General features: G+C 35.4%; 2 protein-coding genes across 2 annotated transcripts; one reads left to right on the top strand and one right to left on the bottom strand.

Annotated features, from left to right (window-relative positions):
- Positions 1 to 324: 324 nt before the first annotated feature.
- LOC308631732 (olfactory receptor 10G9-like) lies at positions 325 to 1,257 on the top strand (the record flags this gene model as incomplete). The annotated part of the gene is made up of 1 exon (XM_081263201.1): positions 325 to 1,257. The coding sequence occupies one exon, from the start codon at positions 325 to 327 to the stop codon at positions 1,255 to 1,257; it is 933 nt and encodes a 310-aa protein (XP_081119327.1).
- Positions 1,258 to 9,160: 7,903 nt separating this feature from the next.
- On the bottom strand, positions 9,161 to 10,096 carry LOC308641577 (olfactory receptor 10G7; the record flags this gene model as incomplete). Its single annotated transcript, XM_081280252.1, has 1 exon — positions 9,161 to 10,096. The coding sequence occupies one exon, from the start codon at positions 10,094 to 10,096 to the stop codon at positions 9,161 to 9,163; it is 936 nt and encodes a 311-aa protein (XP_081136378.1).
- Positions 10,097 to 20,747: the final 10,651 nt, after the last annotated feature.

Below are 20,747 nucleotides of genomic sequence, written 5' to 3'. Positions count from 1 at the left end.
ATAGAAATTTACAGTAATAGAGCTCAGACTAGCATACCAATACAAAGGCAATATAATGACTTTCTCTTTCTTTTTTATGCATATGTGTGCACACACACACACACACACACACACACACACACACACTTCTGTGTGACAGAGAGATGGTAGACCATCCCAACACATTACCAAAGATTTACAACAAGCAAAATTGAGTACAACTCTGGTATTTCTCATAATGGATGATGCAAGTGCCACATGGAGAATGGATTCTCAGTTCTCAGTGAAATGCTAAAGGCTGGATTCTCTTCATACGTCCACAGGGAGAGTGACTATGAGTAAGAAATGTCAAACGGGAGCCTTGTGACAACGTTCTTCCTCACAGGCCTTCCCCATGCTCCAGCGCTGGACACCATGCTCTTTGGCATCTTCCTGGCCATTTACATTCTCACTGTGCTGGGGAATCTCCTCATCCTGCTGGTGATCAGGGTGGATTCCCACCTCCACACTCCCATGTACTACTTCCTCACCAACCTGTCCTTCATTGACATGTGGTTCTCCACTGTCACAGTGCCCAAAATGCTGATGACCCTGGCCACCCCAGGCGGTGGGGCCATCTCCTTCCATAGCTGTGTGGCCCAGCTCTATTCCTTCCACTTCCTGGGGAGCACCGAGTGTTTCCTCTACACTGTCATGTCCTATGATCGCTACCTGGCCATCAGTTACCCTCTCAGGTACTCCAGCATGATGAGTGGGAGAGTGTGTGCCCTCCTGGCCGCGGGCACCTGGCTCAGTGGCTCCTTGCACTCTGCGGTCCAGACCACCCTGACATTCCGCCTGCCCTACTGTGGGCCCAACCAGGTCCAGCATTACTTCTGTGATGCTCCACCCATCCTCAAGCTGGCCTGTGCAGACACCTCGGCCAATGAGATGGTCATCTTTGTGAACATTGGGGTGGTGGCCTTGGGCTGCTTTCTGCTGATAGTGCTGTCCTATGTGTCCATTGTCTGCTCCATCCTGAGGATCCGCACCTCAGAGGGCAGACACAGAGCCTTTCAGACCTGCGCCTCCCACTGCATCGTGGTCCTTTGTTTCTTTGTGCCCTGTGTTTTCATCTACCTGAGACCTGGCTCCAGGGACGTCATGGATGGGGTTGTGGCTGTTTTCTACACAGTGCTGACACCTCTTCTTAACCCTGTTGTTTATACCCTGAGGAACAAGGAGGTAAAGAGAGCTCTGTTGAAGCTGAAGGACAAATTGGCCTATTCTCAGAGCTAATAAATGCTATGAAGTAGACATTTCATATTTTCAAAATTAGCAATATATAATTTATTTTTCCACATGTGTAGGTCTCAGTTTTAAACAATGTTGACAACCAGCTACTCAGGAATATTTTTTTTCATAGATTTTTAGAGGAATTCTAAACATCAGAATTAGATTTTTTAAAAATTATTAATACTGGATATTCTGAAGTCTAGATTCATTTGTTTGCTATTACTCTTTCAAAAGTAAATTTTCTAATTGCATCTCAGATCCTAACCAGTGAATTATTCATGTATCTTAATTGATAGTATGCACTTTTTGTGGGGTTATTTTTTTGCATACAAACTTTGGATTTTTACAGTTATTGGGCTAATGCTCAAGACTGAAATAAATAGCAGAGGTCATTTATTTTTGGCTGAAATTATGCAAATGTCTTCTGAACTCTTTTAGCCACTGTATGTTTGTGTAAGTGTGTAAAATATGAGGTCCTAAAGTGGCTAATCTTCTTTACTAGCACTTTTTGGTCAAGTTGATTGTTTTCACATAGGAAAGTATCTATCTTCTTCTTAGCAGCCTCTATAACCAGTGCCACCTGGATGAACTGAGAATAAGTTTTCACCTTTAAAAAGAGACCTGCAGAAATTTTAGGTTGGTGATGGGATCAGGATGAATAAAACAGCAGATCTTTTAGCCTCCCTCATATAATCTGACCACTAATATCCTATTCTACCTTATAAGATGTTCACATTTTGCATAGGTAAGGATCCTTTTGCTTTAGATTGTGGTGACTGATCATGTAGTCATGTTTCCTTCTGTTGCCACTTAAGGGTCTTGGAAATTTGGTAAAGTTCTGCCTGCTCTGCAATAGGGATGACCCTCATTACACGGAGCAGTCAAGGGTGATTTTTTTATTTAAAAAATAGAAAAGAGAAAATATAATCAGATGATTGTTCTTGTATCATTTCAACATATTTCTATTATGTGAGAAACACATTCATCTGTCCAAATGCAAAGAATGGACTAAGAGACACAAGATATAGCAAGAAGCAAGGTTTTGCTTTAATGATGGTCTTGCAAGATCAGGTGTCTTGCAAGATCAGGTGTATAGGGGAAGCAGGCATACCCTGATCAGGTCCAATCAGCATTTTATGTCCTAGAGTGCAAGGTCCCTCCTCGAGTTCCTCATTGGCTGAGTACTATGGGTTCACAGTCTTTCCAAATGTCGCCTAGATTTTACTGTCTCCTATTCAGTTAGAGAAATATTCCTCTCTTTGTTCATGCTTCCCTTTGTTCTCCTATGTCTAGAAAGTCTTCTTGTGGTGAATACATTCTGGCAAGTACACAGCTCTTGCTTCTTTATCAAGTTACTATTTTTTTTAACAGAGAGATTTCTGTCCCTGTTGGTCAGGCTGACCCCTTCCTCCACTTCCTGTTTGTCAAGAAGCTGTTGGGGTGCATGGACTTTGGGCCACATTCATAGGCTATGGTGCTATTGTGTGAAGTCACTGCTTGTAACTTTCTCTTCTGTTCTATAGCCTCCTCCAGCTCTGCCTGCTTCAGTTGCCTTCTTGGTTTCACATGTAAGGCTAAATACTGTATTTCTCACATATTACAGTTAGAAAAATAAGACCTGGAACCAATACATTACCCCAAAAACATAATGCATAGTTACATAACCAGCATACACAAAGTCCATACTTGTGGACTTCTCTATGTTATGGACTAGACTTTAGACTTTTTATCATAGACACCATTATAGCTATGAGATGATATTTCAGTATAGTTTTGATTTTCACTTCCCTGATGATCAGTGGTATTGGAACAGTTTTTCATATGCCTGCTGGCAATTTTCATGTCTTGTGTGGAAAAATGTCTGTTTAAAATATTGCCCACTTATTTTATTTTATTGCTACTGATTTATATGAGTTCCTTATATATTTTGGATCTTAACCTTTTATAGGGTATATAATTTGTAAAGATTTTTCTCCCATTTCGTAGATTGCTTTTTCATTTTTGGTGTTTCCTTTGCTCTGCAGAAATTTGTTTAACATACATAATTTATTTATTTTTACTTTTGTTGCCAGTGTTACATAGTATTTTTTTAAATTTATTTTTTAAAATAAATTACTTTAGCAATTATCACCATCGTTGACAAGGTAGTCTTTCCTCTGGCCAATAAGTTACTTTGGTAAATTTGATATTCTCATGTTTATTATTTTTTTCAAGAATTTATCTATAATAAAATACATAAAACAATAAAATCACACTAAGTTAAATTATTCAGAAACAAAACAATAAACATTACTGAGTTTGCAATTAGTCACACACTTTACAAATATCATCTTAATCTACTCTTATGAAGTAGAAATGCTATGAAACTGGTGTTGTTATATAAATTCATGTAACTCTTGAGGAATATAGTCAAGTTCTAATCCCAGACTATCTGGCAACAAAGCACATAATGTTAAACTTCAAGTTATTTTCATATAATTATGGGAACTTTCTGTGTTTGTGGGTCAGGCTTATATTAATGGATCTGAATAACCACTAAATTAACAAAGCACATATTTTTGTTCAGTTACCTGCATTTTACATATCAATGTAGGATTCTTAAAAAAACTGTTTTTTATTTTCTTGGTTTGAGCCCATAATTTTACATTTTTAGAGACTTGCCTTTGGATATAAGTCTATTCCATCAAACTCTGTCTGATCTTACAGATTAACAGTAGTTTTCCTCTTCTTCAGCTCTGCTACTTCCCATAAGCACCACGACTACATGACTAGCCTACTAAAAGTCACATGAAAGTCTAAGGCTCTGCCTGTGTTCCTTCCTCAGCCATGTCTTCTTTATGCGGTTGGCTCCCTCAAGCTGTGATTAATGAGTGGTTGAGAAGAGATAAGCAGAAAAAGATGAGGCAGGTAGGATGACACAAAACATTAACAAAAGCTCTGGAGAATAAAGAAAATAAGCTATGATTTTATTGGTTCAGCAAGGAATCCTTTCATTATCAAATAATAATTAGGACAACCTCATTGTAAATACTTCATTGTGTCATTATTATGCTCTCAGAACTACCAATACTATTTTCAAAAGGGAAAAATAAAAAAAGGGATTTAAATTATAAGGAGTGAAGAATCTGGTTCAAATCCTGAAGGAACAGGGTGATGTTTATAGTGATCCCAAGGATGATACTTTGTCAGATCAGTCCTATTGTCGATAATTAATCAATGCAATAGCTCTACCATTTTAATAAATTGATTACCAAACTTCATGCATGGAAGACATAGAACTTTAAGACAATATTTATGTTTCAGAGGTGTAGAGAAATAAATAGATGGATTTTAAAGTGTTATAAAGTATATGTGAGGTACCATGCTAAACCCTACAACATCCAATACAGACTAGGTGAAGTGAATCAACAATTGAAAGTGAATAGAATTACACATAAAAAAAAAAAACAAAGGCAAGCTCCAATGATAACTTACAATATTTCACATGAAGAATATGAATTCTATATAGTTCATGTGTTTTAGGATATATTGGAAGTTTATAGAGCTAGTTTCCCAGGGCAAATAGTACTATATTTTGAATTTTTTAAACTCGTATGAGAGAAATTCAGGCATAAGAAAACAAAAACCAAGCATTTTACTTTTGTTTTTATTTCTTAATAATCTCAGGGTTCATATTGGTCAGGATCTTTACCCAACCAGCTACAAAAGAAGGTGACTTTCTACTTTGTCCCTGTTGCTGGGGGAAGAGAGCATTAAGTGAACTGCTTAAAACAACATTAAAATGTTGATTCAAACATATACAGTGGGACTCAGCTTTCCTTACAATGGGAAAAATTGTTGAAACAAAGTATATCTTGTCCTTATCCTTTTTAGAATAGGACCTTTCAAAATGAGTGTTACTATTCCCCTTTTTTAAAGTTATCTTTGGAAAACATTTTTATATTATGGTACTTATTTTCTGATTTTCGATAACCATACTACCAAAAGCAACCTGGTTGCATGACTATTAGACCAAAAAGAACATCTGTGAGGCCCTAAAGGTTCACTGTCATCTTATCTGTCCAATTCATTCACAATTGTCAGAAGCAGTGGAAAGCCAAAATGAAATTTTGGAAATATGATTGAGATTTGTGCAACTACCGTCTGGTGTGGCCAGACATCCTGATGATAGCATCTAAAGAGAAGACAGAGAGTCTTCTGAAGTGAAATATTAATGAGCAAAACTTGAGGCTTTGTTATTCATCTAACATGGTCTAGAGTATTCCAAAGTATTAGTGAAGTGTGCCCAGACATTCACAGCGGGCAAAACTTCAAGAGTCAACACAGAAGAATACCACCATAACAGGAAGGCTGATGCATTGTCATCAGACTTTACTGACAGAGCCCATACAGAGTTCACTCAGTATTAAGAGTGTGATGCAGGCTTATTTAGCTTAGCATAATAGTCTCCAGATCCATCCATTTTTCTAGCAATCATTCTTTTTATGGCTGAGTAATATTCCATTGTATATATGTACCACATTTCTTTACCTGTTCATCTGTTGAAGGGTACCTAGGTTAGTTCTACAGCTTAGCTATTGTGAATTGTGGCTGAGTCACTGTATCATGCTGTTTCAAATATGCTCCACTGTCATAGAGCATAAAGAATAAAAAATAAATAAAAACTTCTAAAGAACATATTTTTTTTCAAGGAAGATAATAAATTTCTGAGTATTTGTTCCTTTGTTGGCCATGAAGTGTGTTATGAATTATTTGGTTTTCATTCTGCATTTGTATATATTTGTTTAAGAAATATAGGGCTGGGGATGTGGCTCAGGCGGTAGCGTGCTCGCCTGGCATGCGTGCGGCCCAGGTTTGATCCTCAGCACCACATACAAACAAAGATGTTGTGTCCGCCAAAAGCGGAAAAATAAATATTAAAATTCTCTCTCTCTTTTTAAAAAAAAATAAAAAAATTGTTATGGGTAAATGTTCAAATGTTTTGGTAATTTTGTGTTCTTATACATTTTATGAAGCTAAAATTCCATTTATGTTTTAAGAACAAAGGAGTTCTATTTGTGTTGAAAAAATAAAGTTTGCGATGCTGGGATGGCTGGTGTGCTTTCTCTTGTGTTCAAAAATGTTCCTGGTAGACTGCAAGGATTCTGTACTATTATAGGTCTACTCCTACCCAGCTACCATGACTTTAAATTTATCTAAGAATTAGTTGTTGAGGAATCGGACAGATTTCAAGTCTGTGAGGCCACTCTTCTTTTTCATTATAGTGAGTTGTTTGTTTTGCTTTGTTTTCAGTACTAGGGACTGAAAACAGGTGTACTCTATGACTAAGCCACATCCCCAGCATTTTTTTTATTTTTGAATAAAAATATATAACTTGCTAAGTTACCAAGGTTCATCTTGAACTTGTGATCCTCCTGCTCTGTCTCCTGAGAAGCTGGAATTACAGGTGTATGACACTACACTTGGTTTTGTATGTTTTTTTTATTGTACCATCTCCTTTTGATTATAATATCAAGTTTCCATCTATGTTAATACTCATCTATTCTTTCATGTTGCCTTATTTTTTTTCTATTAGAGTTCTTAACATTAATCATAGTTATTTTAAATTCCCTCTCTGAATAAGATCTGTGGATTATGTTAATATCAATAAATAAATAAAGTTGTGATTTTACAATTTTTTACCATTGGAGGAAACTGGGTAAAGTAGGCAAGAACTCTATAGTAATTTTTATAAACTTATGTATTCCTACCATTGTCTTCGTAAGCTTTTCAATGAAAAAAACATGGATATTTATATTAGATATTATCATTAAAAATTTAAATTAACTTCAACATGGCATTGTGCAATACATGTTATTATAATATGTGAAACTGCCAGCATAATTTCAATGTAAAAACTATCATGATTCTCTTTGGGCACTTATTACAATGTACCTTGCACTGGCCTTGGAGAATACAGACTTTGCTGCTCTTTTGTGTATCTAATGCTTATCACGTGCCTTACTACTCAATAAATGTCCCAGAATACTTTGTTAATTATAATTACATAAAACAGTGTGTTGTTTCCAGGGATTAGAAGAAAAACAAGGTGAATCCAATGCCTAAGTGATTTTGACTTAGCTGCATATCAGTTTTCTCCTTTGCAAAACGAATTGGATTATATACTAGGTCCTTGCCAATCTGTTTTACTGGAATAAAAACCACTTATTAGCCTTGTACATATATAAATGTTTCATAGTATGTAAGTCAAGCTACTACAGTCAGTATTATTTTTTTCATCACAACTTCACAGCTTATGTAGATGCAGTTATGGAAAGCTGGCACAGTGGGTGTGTTCTTGCTCAAGCATCTCTGAGATGCACCTGGTATAAATCCAAGGAATGTGAGAGATGCTCTTCAGTACTAGCTTACCAAGTTTCTCTTCTTGGTCTGCTAGGGAAAGTTGGAGTGTATTGCATTAATAGGGTACGTGTGACATTTAAATAAAGCATTTATTTGTAGACAAATTGATTTACATTTTCAATATATGCATATGTTTGAAGAACTGTGAGGTTCATTACACAAATGTTATCTCCCAAAATAGTATCTAAAGTCCATTTTATACTTAAAGTCAAGCAAACATGATTTATAAACATAGTATAATTACACGGGGAGTATTGCCTTGTAATTTCATATAAATTGAGGTATGCTCTCAATATTTTTGACTGTATAGTTTTTAGTATTTATTTACTCACTTTTAGTATATTTGATATTTGTTCCTTATTTTTTTCAAAAATAATTTTAAGATTATTGAAATAGACACATTTCATTTAAGATAAAAGATCAGGAGTTATATAAATATTAAAGAAAAATCTCAATAGTTGTCGTCTATGACTAGTACAATATATGCAATGCAAATGGTGCATAAATGGATGAATGTTCACTCTCAAAAATCTTGGAAGCCAAAGTAAAACATTAAACAGTTTTCATTAGCTCAAAAAAGTGAATAAAGACATTCTTTGTGGGAATCAAACATTATTTGTCCAGTATATTTTTTTCTTTTAGTACCAGGAATTGAACCCAGGGACAATCAACCACTGACCTACATCCTCAGCTTTTTTTTTTTAATGTATATTTTATTTAGAGACAGGGTCTTGCTGAGTTGCTTAGTGTCTCACTAAGTTGCTAAGGCTGGCTTTGAACTTGCAATTCTCCTGCCCCAACCTCCTGAGCTGCAAGGATTACACATATGTGCCTCTAGGCTCCACTTGTCTGGTATTTGCTTTTTTGGGAAGTACCAGGGATTGAAGTCATGGGCACTCAACTACTGAGCAAAATCCCCAGTCCTATTTTGTATTTTATTTAGACACAGGGTCTTACTGAGTTGCTTAGTGCCTTGCTGTTGCTGGGTCTGGCTTTGAACTCCTGATCCTCCAGACTCAGCCTCCTGAGAGCTGCTGGGATTACAGACGTGTGACACTGCACCTCTTGTCTAGTATTTTCTAAAGCAAAAATTACATTATATGTACACTATTGTATATGGTGAATTATAGATATTAAGAATGATTTTTTTCAATATAGGAAGTTTAAAATATGAATAGAAAGACTTTAAAGCATTTGCTTAAATGAGATAAAATGAACTATAAGAATATTATACTACATAGCAATTCTACAAAATAATTACATGGTAAAAATAAACTCCATTTCTGATGATTTACTTTATGGAAAATTAAGTAATGATTTAATGATTTACTTCATGGTAAATTTATCCTTCTTAGATTATCATCATTTGCTGGGTGTTTTAACTGGGACTCAAATACATCACACAAGAAAAAATAGAAAATTTATTAGCATTCCTAAAAATTAAGATTAGATATCAGAAATTCTTCTTCCAAGTGTTATGTTCATGCATTTGGGCCTTACTTGATTATTGATTATGAATAAACACTGATCCATTTTTCAGCTTTGACAGAGCTTTCTTTACCTCCTTGTTCCTCAAGGTGTACACAACAGGGTTGAGAAGAGGTGTCAACACGGTGTAGAAAATAGCCACAATTCCGTCCAAAGCATCTTTGGAGCCAGGTCTCAGGTAGATGAAAAGACCAGGGCCGAAAAAACAAAGGACCACGATGCAGTGGGAGGCGCAGGTCTGAAAGGCTCTGTGTCTGCCCTCTGAGGTGCGGATCCTCAGAATGGAGCAGACAATGGACACATAGGACAGCACTATCAGCAGAAAGCAGCCCAAGGCCACCACCCCAATGTTCACAAAGATGACCATCTCATTGGCCGAGGTGTCTGCACAGGCCAGCTTGAGGATGGGTGGAGCATCACAGAAGTAATGCTGGACCTGGTTGGGCCCACAGTAGGGCAGGCGGAATGTCAGGGTGGTCTGGACCGCAGAGTGCAAGGAGCCACTGAGCCAGGTGCCCGCGGCCAGGAGGGCACACACTCTCCCACTCATCATGCTGGAGTACCTGAGAGGGTAACTGATGGCCAGGTAGCGATCATAGGACATGACAGTGTAGAGGAAACACTCGGTGCTCCCCAGGAAGTGGAAGGAATAGAGCTGGGCCACACAGCTATGGAAGGAGATGGCCCCACCGCCTGGGGTGGCCAGGGTCATCAGCATTTTGGGCACTGTGACAGTGGAGAACCACATGTCAATGAAGGACAGGTTGGTGAGGAAGTAGTACATGGGGGTGTGGAGGTGGGAATCCACCCTGATCACCAGCAGGATGAGGAGATTCCCCAGCACAGTGAGAATGTAAATGGCCAGGAAGATGCCAAAGAGCATGGTGTCCAGTGCTGGAGCATGGGGAAGGCCTGTGAGGAAGAACATTGTCACAAGGCTCGCGTTTGACATTTCTTCTCATATGTAGGACTGTGACCTTGTACATAGGAAGGCAAACCTAGTATTCATGGAGAACATATTTTGTGTGAAATATGGGAGCTCCTTTCTCTGTGGTTCAATTGTCATCTATATTTTATGCAGCCCCTTCACTTTGAAGGCAGCTTCTCAGGAGAAATGGATTCAACCTTATTTCAATACCAAACTCAGCCATATATGGGAAAAAAAAAGTGTGAATTCATAAGAAATCAATTAAATTTCAAAAAGTTGAGCAAATATTTTTATTCTCTGTAGAATTTGAAAAGATATATTCAGGGTAATTTCTATCTGATGTATTCAAATATTTCTGTCTATCTTTTTCTAAGACATAGGCAGACACACAATTGCATATGCATATACACACACTCATATGCACATATACACCTTCAAACATTCAGTTCTCTGATCATCAGGGAATTTCTATTTTAGTACAATCTATAAAGTAATGAACATCCTGGATAGCGAGGGAAAACCATCTTTCTACATCTGCTCAGCAGCAGTTGGAATGAGGAGGCAGGGTAACAGCAGTGGCCCAGCATTTCTGGTAACCTCCTTCCATTCCTTTGTCCCATCTAGACCATGTCACCCTGGTCATATGAAAAATGTGAAACTAAACTAATGCAATGATAGACAGAGTATCATTTCTTTTCTCAACTCTTCTTACCTTTTAACCATTCCTATTTTTATTTTTTTTCCATTTGTATTTTTTATTACTTCTCCCTTTAGGATATCAAATAATTGCCCACACTTCTGCTAATGCATGATCAAATCATCATATAAGTTATTTTGACATATGCAAGAAAAATTAGATCTAATTAAGTAGTAAAGTGATACTAAACTGTGTCCCTGGTGTTGGAGTTTTCAGGACTGAATTAAATATAATAATATACTTTTTATGAAACAAAAATTGTGCCTCTAAAGTAGTGATTAAGTATACAGTCTGAAATTACTCTTACTGTTTCTAAAATTTCTATTACTCCAGATCTCAGACTCCCTTAAGTGAGAAGACTGGAAGTCCTTGGAATTATTTTTTAAGGAGAAAAGTAAGAAAAAACTGTGAAGAAATATAAGAAAATCTGGTTGAAGGAACACTGCTTCACTAAATTCCAAGATGCTTCTGTCATATAGATTCATATCTGTAACAATTTTCATTTTGGGGTCTCTGAAAGAAACTCACTTTTCTATTGCAAAACTCGCTGGAATTGAGTTGGATGCTTCGTCATAATATCAAGGTTTATGGAGAAAGCATTTCATTCATTTATGGTTTTAAAGCATTTTGAGTCCTTTATAAGACCATGCAATGTTAACTAGCTCATGACTAAGGCAATCTAACCCAAAGCTACAGAAGAATGAAGCAAATAAAAACTGTGAGCACAAATACAATGTAATCACCCCTAAAATGCTCAGCAGTGAAAAATACTGAGATTTTGCATTTTTTGCTACTTACCAATTTTATGACTAAGCTTTGTATCAAAAGGCAGAATCCAAAGCTTAAAGAATTCTTAGTCTTTGATGAGCAGTATTATTTTTTTCCTCGCATAGTTGAAAACAGAAGAAAACATTACAGAAACAGTTAATAGAGCTTAAATATGTTTGATATCTCAGGAGGTACTGCCTTGGCCCTAGATTCCTCATTGATGGAGATAGTGTTTCTACATTGTGATAAATACTCAGAATTTTATCCAAGTGTGCCTTTTAAAGTTGGTTTCGCTTTGATGGGGCATTGTTACTTAAGTCATTCTATTTAGCCAAAAATTAATTTCCAAAGCATGACACTCTAGGTTGAAGACTTCTTCTGCAGGGAATGATTAACTTTTTTCCCTGATGTCTCCATTGATTTCAAGAGTAGAAAATACCCCTGTGTTTCCTAAAGGGACAATTCTCTGGTGAGGTTCATAGGCTCTTGGATGCATCTTTATCTTTCTGGGGATTATAGGCCATCACAAAAAAGATGCTGTGGATCTGCTGTGCTCCAGGGATAATCAGAGCACTATTCCTTCTTAGATAAACATCTTACTAATTAAACTTCCTCCCTGTGGAGCTTGGCAGGCTTGCACTCTGCAAGTTCCAGGCTAAGAAGGGATGTTGTCATCTTGTCTGGTCAGAGCTTTCCTTTTCTCTATGACTCCAGTCTTAATACCTTCAATCCACTCACCTTAGAGCATGCTTACATTTTCTTTGTAAGTTTTTTTTTTAAATCTTGCTTTATACTGACTAATTATTCTGACTAAAAAGAGAGAAGGTATATATCTCTTCATATCTTCTTCTGAAGTAATGTGTGTTTTTGCTATCGTAAAAGGATTTGTGAAAACAAGAAAAACTGATCTGATGTGTCAGAAGCACAAAGAACTGTCAGTTTTAGAAAAGGAAAATTGCAGTTTTGTGTGCCTTTCATACTAACATATATGCTTTCACATGTATATGGAGAATAAAGCTCATTATAGAACAGATTTTGAAGAAATGAGGTCCTCTTAATTAATATTTCTGCCAGTTTCAAATTAACATATCACAACATCCCATTTTCTAACATTGAGTGTCCATTTAAATTAAAACATTTGATCCATGTAATATCAACATATTTCCTTTAAATGCTATTTTAATAATTATTTGAAATTTAGCTCTGGTTGATGTTTTAAAATCTCTTTATGAATACATGCTATTAATTTTGGTTAATTTAAATTAATTTTGGTTAATCTATCTTCTATTAAATACATTTGTGAATGCTATTAACTTCCATTTTACTGTCTTGGATTATAAGGTATGAAATTATGTGTTACCTTTATGAAATGTTAATTTTGTATTTTTCAAATTAAATACCCATTAATTTTTTCTCTTATTGCTGTGGAAGAAAATACTATTGCTGCCCAAATATTGTTGTTCAAAGATTAACTGGATCTCTTATGAATGTTGAATAACTTGTGGCTTTTTCTAGCAAGAAGTCAATAGTGACTATTAAGTTTTACCTTCTTCAAGAATAAGAAAGAAATGATTTTCATTCCCACACAAATGGAAGGGAGAATAATAGAATATAGGAAAGGAATTAGGAGGGAGGGAGGAGGAGAGGGCTTGGGAAAGTACTGAAGAATAAAATCTACCAATCTATGTTGTGTCCATGTATGAATACACCACAATGAATACCTCTTGTATATAATTATAATGCACTAATAAAATAATAATAATGATAAAATCATAATCATAATAATAGAAAGGATATTAATAGAGTAGAGTAAGCAGGTTAGGAGAATGAGGAGAGGAGGAAAAAGTGCTGGGGAATGAGATTTATCATATTATGTGTGTGTACAAATATGACAATAATGAATCCCACTATTATGTATAATTATACTATACCAATAAAAATATATGTAAGAAATGAATCACTTTTGGCTCTGCATTGCTAAAACCCAGTGAGATTCTATGTGATGGACAAACCAAAACTTTCTCTTTTTTTTTCTAGTTTTATTGAGTTTTAGCTGACAAAGTCACACACAGTTGAAGTGTACAACATGATAATTTTGATACATGTACACATTGTGAAATGATTGATACAATCAAGTTAATTAATACAGCCATCAACTCACATTGTTACCATTAATCTGTGATGAGAATACTAACGAGCTTCTCTCAGCAAATTTCAAGCATATGACACAAGATTTTTATTTATTTTTTCAAAGAATCAATGTTTTGTTCTGTCAATTTTTTGAATTGTTTCTTTTGTTTTAATTTCATTGATTTCAATTATTTCCCATATTCTACTGCTTTTGGTATTGATTTGTTATTTTTCTAGAGCTTTGAGATGTAATGTTAGGTCATTTAATTTGTTGACTTTTTATTCTTGCGATAAATGAGCTCAGTGCAATGAACTTTCCTCTTAGTACTGCCTGCATAGTGTCCCAGAGATTTTGATATGTTTTCTAGGTATTCTCATTTGTCTCTAAGTATAATTTTTTATTTCGTCCTTGATTTCTTCTGCTATCCATTTGTCATTCAATAGTATATTACTTGGTCTCCAGGTGTTACAGTAGCTTCTATTTCTTATTTTATCATTGATTTCTAATTTCATTCCATTATGATCTGATAGAATGCAGGATATTATCTCCATTTTTTTTGTATTTACTAAGAGTTGGTTTGTGGTCTATTTCAGAGAAGAATCTGTGTGCCACCAAGAAGAATGTGTATTTATTTGTTGATGGATGAAATATTCTATATATATGTCTGTTATGTCTAAATTATTGGTTGTATTATTTAGTTCTATAATTTCTTTGGAAGATCTGTTCAGTAGTGAGAGCACTATGTTAAAGTCACCAGCAGCTGACTAAAAAGTTCCCAGAAGGTTGCCCAGCATGGTGGACAGTATGAAAACAAGTCTAACAGGAAAATTTATAGCACTGGGTGCTTACATTAAAAAAAGAACAGAGAAATCCCAAATAAATAACCTTATGCTCCACCTCCTTAGAAAAAGAAAAGAAAAAAAATTCCAACATCAGTGGAAGATAGAAAATAATCAAGATTAGAGTTGAAAGCAGTGAAATTGAGAATTCAGAAACAATATTCAAATGAAGATGTGGTTCTTTGAAGAGATAAATAAGATTGAAAAACCTTTTGCAAATTAACCAATAAATAGAGAGAAAAGACCAAATAAATAAAATTAGAGATAAAAAAGGAGATATCATCACAAACCCTCTGAAATCCAGAGGATCATCAGAAAGTATTTTGAAAGTTTATACTCTGATGAGCTGAAAAATCTAGAAGACACTGAAAAAAATTTCTCGATTTTGTGATAGTGGGAGCAAATGTGACTCCATTTTGTTTTATGACTTCATCCTGTAAAACAACCATGCCAAGTAGAAGAGTCATGACTGGAGCAAGATGTTCTTTTCCTTTTGCTATAGAAACCTTAAAGAACACGGAACTACCTAATGGGGCATTGTTTCTGTAAGTAGGGTAACGGGGCTCTGTTTCTGTAACTGGGATGACTGGGCTAACTGTGATTGGTTAGGCTTCCCTCCGCTTGACTGCACTGTCCCGCTTCTGTAACCTGGCTTGCTTGCATTGGCTAGACCCCCGAACATCCCTTTTGCGGGTTTCAGGCTTATAAGGAGTGCCCTTGCAATTGTTCGGGGCTGATCAGGGGAACAGCTTTATGTTCTGGTCAGCCTGCCACTGGTGTGCTTCAATAAAGGCTTGATTCGATTATACATGAGTGGTCTGGAAGTCAGTTTATGAAACCCTGGGACGCAGCTTTAACTATAACAATTTGAACCAGGAAGAAATAGAAAATCTAAACAAACCAATATCAAGTAATAAAATTAAAAGAGTAATTAAAATCCTTCCAAAAAAAGAAAAGCCCATAACCAGATGTATTCTCAACAGAGTTCTACTGGATCTTTACCGAAGAACTAACAGCAGTCTTTCTCAAATAATTCCATGAAATTGGAAGGAACACTTTCAAATGCATTCTATGAAGTCAATGTAACCCAGAAACCAAAACTAGACAGAGATCCATATAAGAAGGAAAACTATAGACTAATATCCCTGATGAACATAGGGGCAAAAATTCTTAATAAAATATTGTCAGACCACATTCAAAAGCACATCAAGAAGATAATACACAATGATTCATTGGGTTTCATTCAAGGGAAGCAAGGTTGATTCAACATATGCAAATCAATAAATATAATTCAACACTTAAATGGAATTAAGGGCAAGAATCACATGATTATCTCAACAGATACAGAAAAAGCCTTTGATGAAATCCAACACATATTCATGTTAAAAATACTGGAGAAGCTAGGGATGGAAGACATTTACCTCAACATCATAAATGTTATTTATGACAAAGCAAAAGCCAAAATCATACTGAGAAGAGAAAAAGCATTTCCTTTGCAGTCAGGAATAAGATAGGCAGTTCATTGTATCATATTACATATAGTCCTGAAAACATTAACCAGAATGATTAGGTGGGAGAAAAGAATCAAGGGAATACAAATAGGAAAAGAAGTCATCAAACGATCTCTGTTTGCAGATGACATGAACCTATATGTAGAAGACCCCCAAAACTCCAAGAACACCATCAAAAGACTTCTAGAGCTTAAAATAAGTTCAGCAAAGTAGCATTAACAAGATCAACATCCATAAATTAATGGCTTTCCTATATTCCCACAGTGGTTCAGTTGAGGAAGAAATCAGGAAAACTATATCTCATTCAAAATAACCGAAACAAACAAACAAACAAAAAAGAAAAACCACCACTACTACCATCACCAAAAATACCATTTAGGAGTTAATATGACCAAGGATGTAAAAAGAGCTCCATAATGAAAATAATATAATACTGAAGAAAGAAATTGAAGAAGACCTTAGAAGATGGAAAGACCTCCCATGTTCTTTGATAGGTAGAATTAATATTCTCAAAATGACTATACTACCAAAAATTCTATACAGATTCAATGCATTTCCCATCAAAAATATCAATTGTCAGTACCATTCTTTTTTCTTTTCTTTTTTTTTAATTTTTTTTTTTTGGTACTGGGGATTGAACCCAGGGGTGTTTAACCACTGGACCACATCACCGGCCCTATTTATTTATTTATTTGTTTATTTAGAGACAGGGTCTTGCTAAGTTGATTACAGCCTCACTAATTTGCTGAAAGTGGCTTGAACTTGTGATCTTTCTCCCTCAGTCTCCTTGCTGGAATTATAGTAGTATGTCATCATGCCCAGCTCCAATATTATTCTTTACAGAGTTAGAAAAAGCAATCCTTCAATTCATTTGGAAGCATAAGAGACCCAGAATAGCCAAAACAATACTGAACATGAAAAGTGATGCAGGGGGCAAAACAGTACCTGATCTGAAATCATACTAGGGCTGTAGTATCAAAAACAGCATAGTATTGACATCAAAATAGACCTGAAGACCAGGGTAACTGAATAGAAGACAGGCACACACCCACATACCAAAAACCATCTGATACTTGACAAAAGGGCCAAAAATATTTTTTTTGGAGAAAAGACAGTCTTTAGTGAATGGTACTGGGGAAACTGCACAGCTATATGTAGAAGAATGAAACTAGATTCTTGTTTTTCATCCTGCACAAAAATCAAATCAGAATGGATCAAAGACTTAGGAATTAGACCAGAAACATTGCAACTGCTCTAAGAAAACAGGGTCAGCATTCCATCATCTTGGTGTGACCACCAATATCCTTAAAAGTCCCTCAAATTATAATAAAGAAAACCAACAATCAATAAGTGGGTGCCATCAAATTTAAAAGCTTCTGTACAGCAAAAGAAACAACTAAGGGCACAGCTAAAGAGACTCTAGAATGGGTGAAAATCTTTGCCAGCTACTCTGCTGACAAGGGATTAATAGTCAAAGTGCTTTAAAAAAATTGAAAAACTTAACACCAAAATAACAACTAATCCAATAAATAAATGGATAAAAGAACTAAACAGAAACTTCCCCAAAGAAAAAACACAAGTGGCCAATGACATATAAAAATGTTTAACATTTATTGAGATCAGGGAAATGCAAATCAAAGCTGCTTTAAAATTTCATCTTACTTTAGTCAGAATGATAATGGTCAAGAATACAAATCTTAATAAATGCAGGCAAGGATATAGGGAAAATGGTACACTTGTATATTGTTGTGGGACTGTAGACTAGTATAACTACTCTGAAAAAAGTATGGAGATTCCTCATAAGACTAGATATGGAGCCATCATATGACACAGCTATCCTGCTCCTTGATATTTTCCTAAATGAATGAAAATCAACATATTATAGCAATACAGCTACCACAATGTTTATAGCAGCATAATTCAAATAGCTAATTCATAGGGTCAACCCAAATGCCCATCAAGAAATGGATCAAGAAAATCTGGTATATACATACCTGGCGTACTACTCAGTCATAAAGAAGAATGAAATTATGGCATTTAATTGTAAATGAACAGGAATGGAGAACATTGATTGCGCTAAGTGAAATAAGCCAGACTCAGAAACTCAAAAGTTGATTTTTTTTCTTTCATGTGGAAACTAGAGTAAAATAAAGGAAAGGAGGAGGGAAGGACAGGATATCATCAAGATATAGGGAAGATCAGTAGAAGAAGGAGATCAAGAGGCAGAGTAGAGAGATGGGAAAAGTTAGGTAGGCAATGAATTCTAAAAAAAATGTTATGTGCATATATAGATATACCACAGGGAATTTCACCTTTATGTATAAGTAAAATGAACCAATCAAGTATAAATAAATAGATGAGTGAAAGTAAGTCAAGCAAAGTAGAGGAAGGAGAACGGGAAAGGAGAGGGATGAAGAAGAGAAAAAGGGGAGATCATGAACTGAAATTGAATTTTATGTTTGTATGATTTTGTCAAGAGGAACCCAGCTATCATCTTTAATTATAAAACTCTAATAAAAAATGCTAAATTGTTTTTCTTACAGATTCAAATTTATAATACCCTTCAAATTGATTTTAAACCTATGTATGATATTTGGTAAGATATTAGTTTTATTTTTTTCCTTGTTGATACAGCTGTCCAGTGAAATTTATTGAAAAAAAAATTTCTATGGCTGTTCATTCCAACTTTGACTTAATCAGTTTTTCATATATCCAACAGCTGTGTTTTAGTGCTGTCTATTCTCTTCCATTTGTCTATTTGTCTTACCTTACAATCAGTACCAGTGGTTTTAGTTGTTATAAGGAAAAATAATAAATAGAAATTTGTAATTATATTTAACCTGAGGAGTAACCAAAAATGCATATTAAAAATGATTGGTTGTCAATTTTTTTGGTGAAAAAAACCTGTGTTATTTCAAAATATGGTAATAAATACTACCAGTAAAATCTATCCTTATAAGTATTGCTGATAGCAAAGTTATTATTCAAAAATCTTCAAAACTATAGTAATCATAAATGTTATGGTATTTCTAGAGGTAGAAGAAATATGGTATTTCTGTTCCTTTTTTTGACTGTTAATCAAAGATGTTATACGTTTTCAAGCTACTTCCTTAATTAATACATCAAATTATAAAATAATGAGGTAGAGTGAACCAGAGATAAGGAAATAAGTGAAACCAGAGATGAAAGTCTCTAATTACTCCCTTTGCTCCTTCGTGTTTCCTGCTTTGGAAGACTGAGCCATTGGGGATATTGTTTCAGAAGAATCTAGGTCCATTATTATTCAAAGTCATTATAAATTCAGAATTTAAGAACCAAATTAATACTAGGACTGAGCGCAGAATGTACATCTTGGATTCAAGAGGATAAAGCACAAAATCTTGGCTCTACACCATGGCATTTTAAGCAAAATGGAGTTCAGCCTTTAGGAACACATTTTTCTGACCTATAAACTTTAGGAAAAATCCTCTCTACCCACATCACACTGTTTTCCATCAGCTGGTAGGTGTCTGAAGCTCCACCTGCTTCTATTCGTTTTTTTCTGTTTACACTGCTCTTGTTGTTCTCCTCCATCCTCCTGAGGTTCTGTGAGTCCTGGTCATTTCACCTGCTCAACCCAGGCAAAGAGGAGACTCGTGGGCCTCAGGAGACTCTTACCTGTTGTGGAGTTCAGTGAACCAGTAGTGAGCCAGCACAGAGGAAGCCATGGAGCGGGAAGTGTGTGTGTGTGTGTGTGTGTGTGTGTGTGTGTGTGTGTGAAGAATGGTTGGTAGGGGAAGGTGGGTGACATGGAAGGACGTAGGTTCTCTGTTCAGGAATCCTATTTTGCAGTTAAGATAAACATTAATAATCATTCTCACTTGACATCTATTCATTTTATCATTATGACAACTTTCTTTAACAGACAGTATATATTTTCATTTCATAATGACAAAAGGATAATGCAAAAATCAATGAGTGTAGTGATGGTAAAGAATTCAAAATTTTTTTCAAAATATAAAATATTAGAGACAAAATCTAGTTCGCCCTCTCTGCAGAAGGATGACTCCATCAGTTTCCCTGAGAGGTGATCCTGTACATTTTACTTAAAATCTTTTGTGGCAGAAATTGAGTGTTTTCAAATTATTCTTCATGATGAGGTGAAGACTGTGCTTAGATATTTTTCTCTTGGCTAATGTGAGATTCTTTCTTGAGGACAGGTATGTACGGAGGTGTGGTATGAAATACTCCCTATAGAGGACATGTAAGGAGAATTTTGAGTGTATCAAGGCAATTTGGGATGTTTGCAGTTTCCCTGGTGCAGGTTTGAACCAGACACCTGTGCCATTTATCAGAGCGAATCTGGTAGCTGAACTTGGAAATAGAGAGGATCTGATTAAAGGGAGAGTACACACATGTCTAAACTACAATATCTTCATTTAATTCTGTCAATTTATTTATAAAACACATTTTTAGATTCTGAAGAACAACATTTTCTTCTTTTTAAAATCCTATAAATCCTCCAGAGTCCATTTCTAATTATATACAACTGTAATGATTTTGTTATTACTACATTATCACACTTTTCTCAGTCTTATGCACAAGGATTACTTGGTTGCAGTTTTATTAAGTGTTTGCAACTAAGTGCCAAATTCTATGCAAAGTATTCATTGTTTTATTGATGTCTCACAAAGACACTATGAGACAGAAAATATTGTATTTTTCTTTTGAGTGGATAAGGGTCAGAGAG

This window comes from Spermophilus citellus (genome assembly GCF_964194105.1).
Source record: "Spermophilus citellus genome assembly, chromosome: 2".
Taxonomy (NCBI): Eukaryota; Metazoa; Chordata; class Mammalia; order Rodentia; family Sciuridae; genus Spermophilus; species Spermophilus citellus.
Note: the sequence above shows the minus strand (reverse complement) of the source record. Positions and strands in the feature narration are given on the sequence as shown.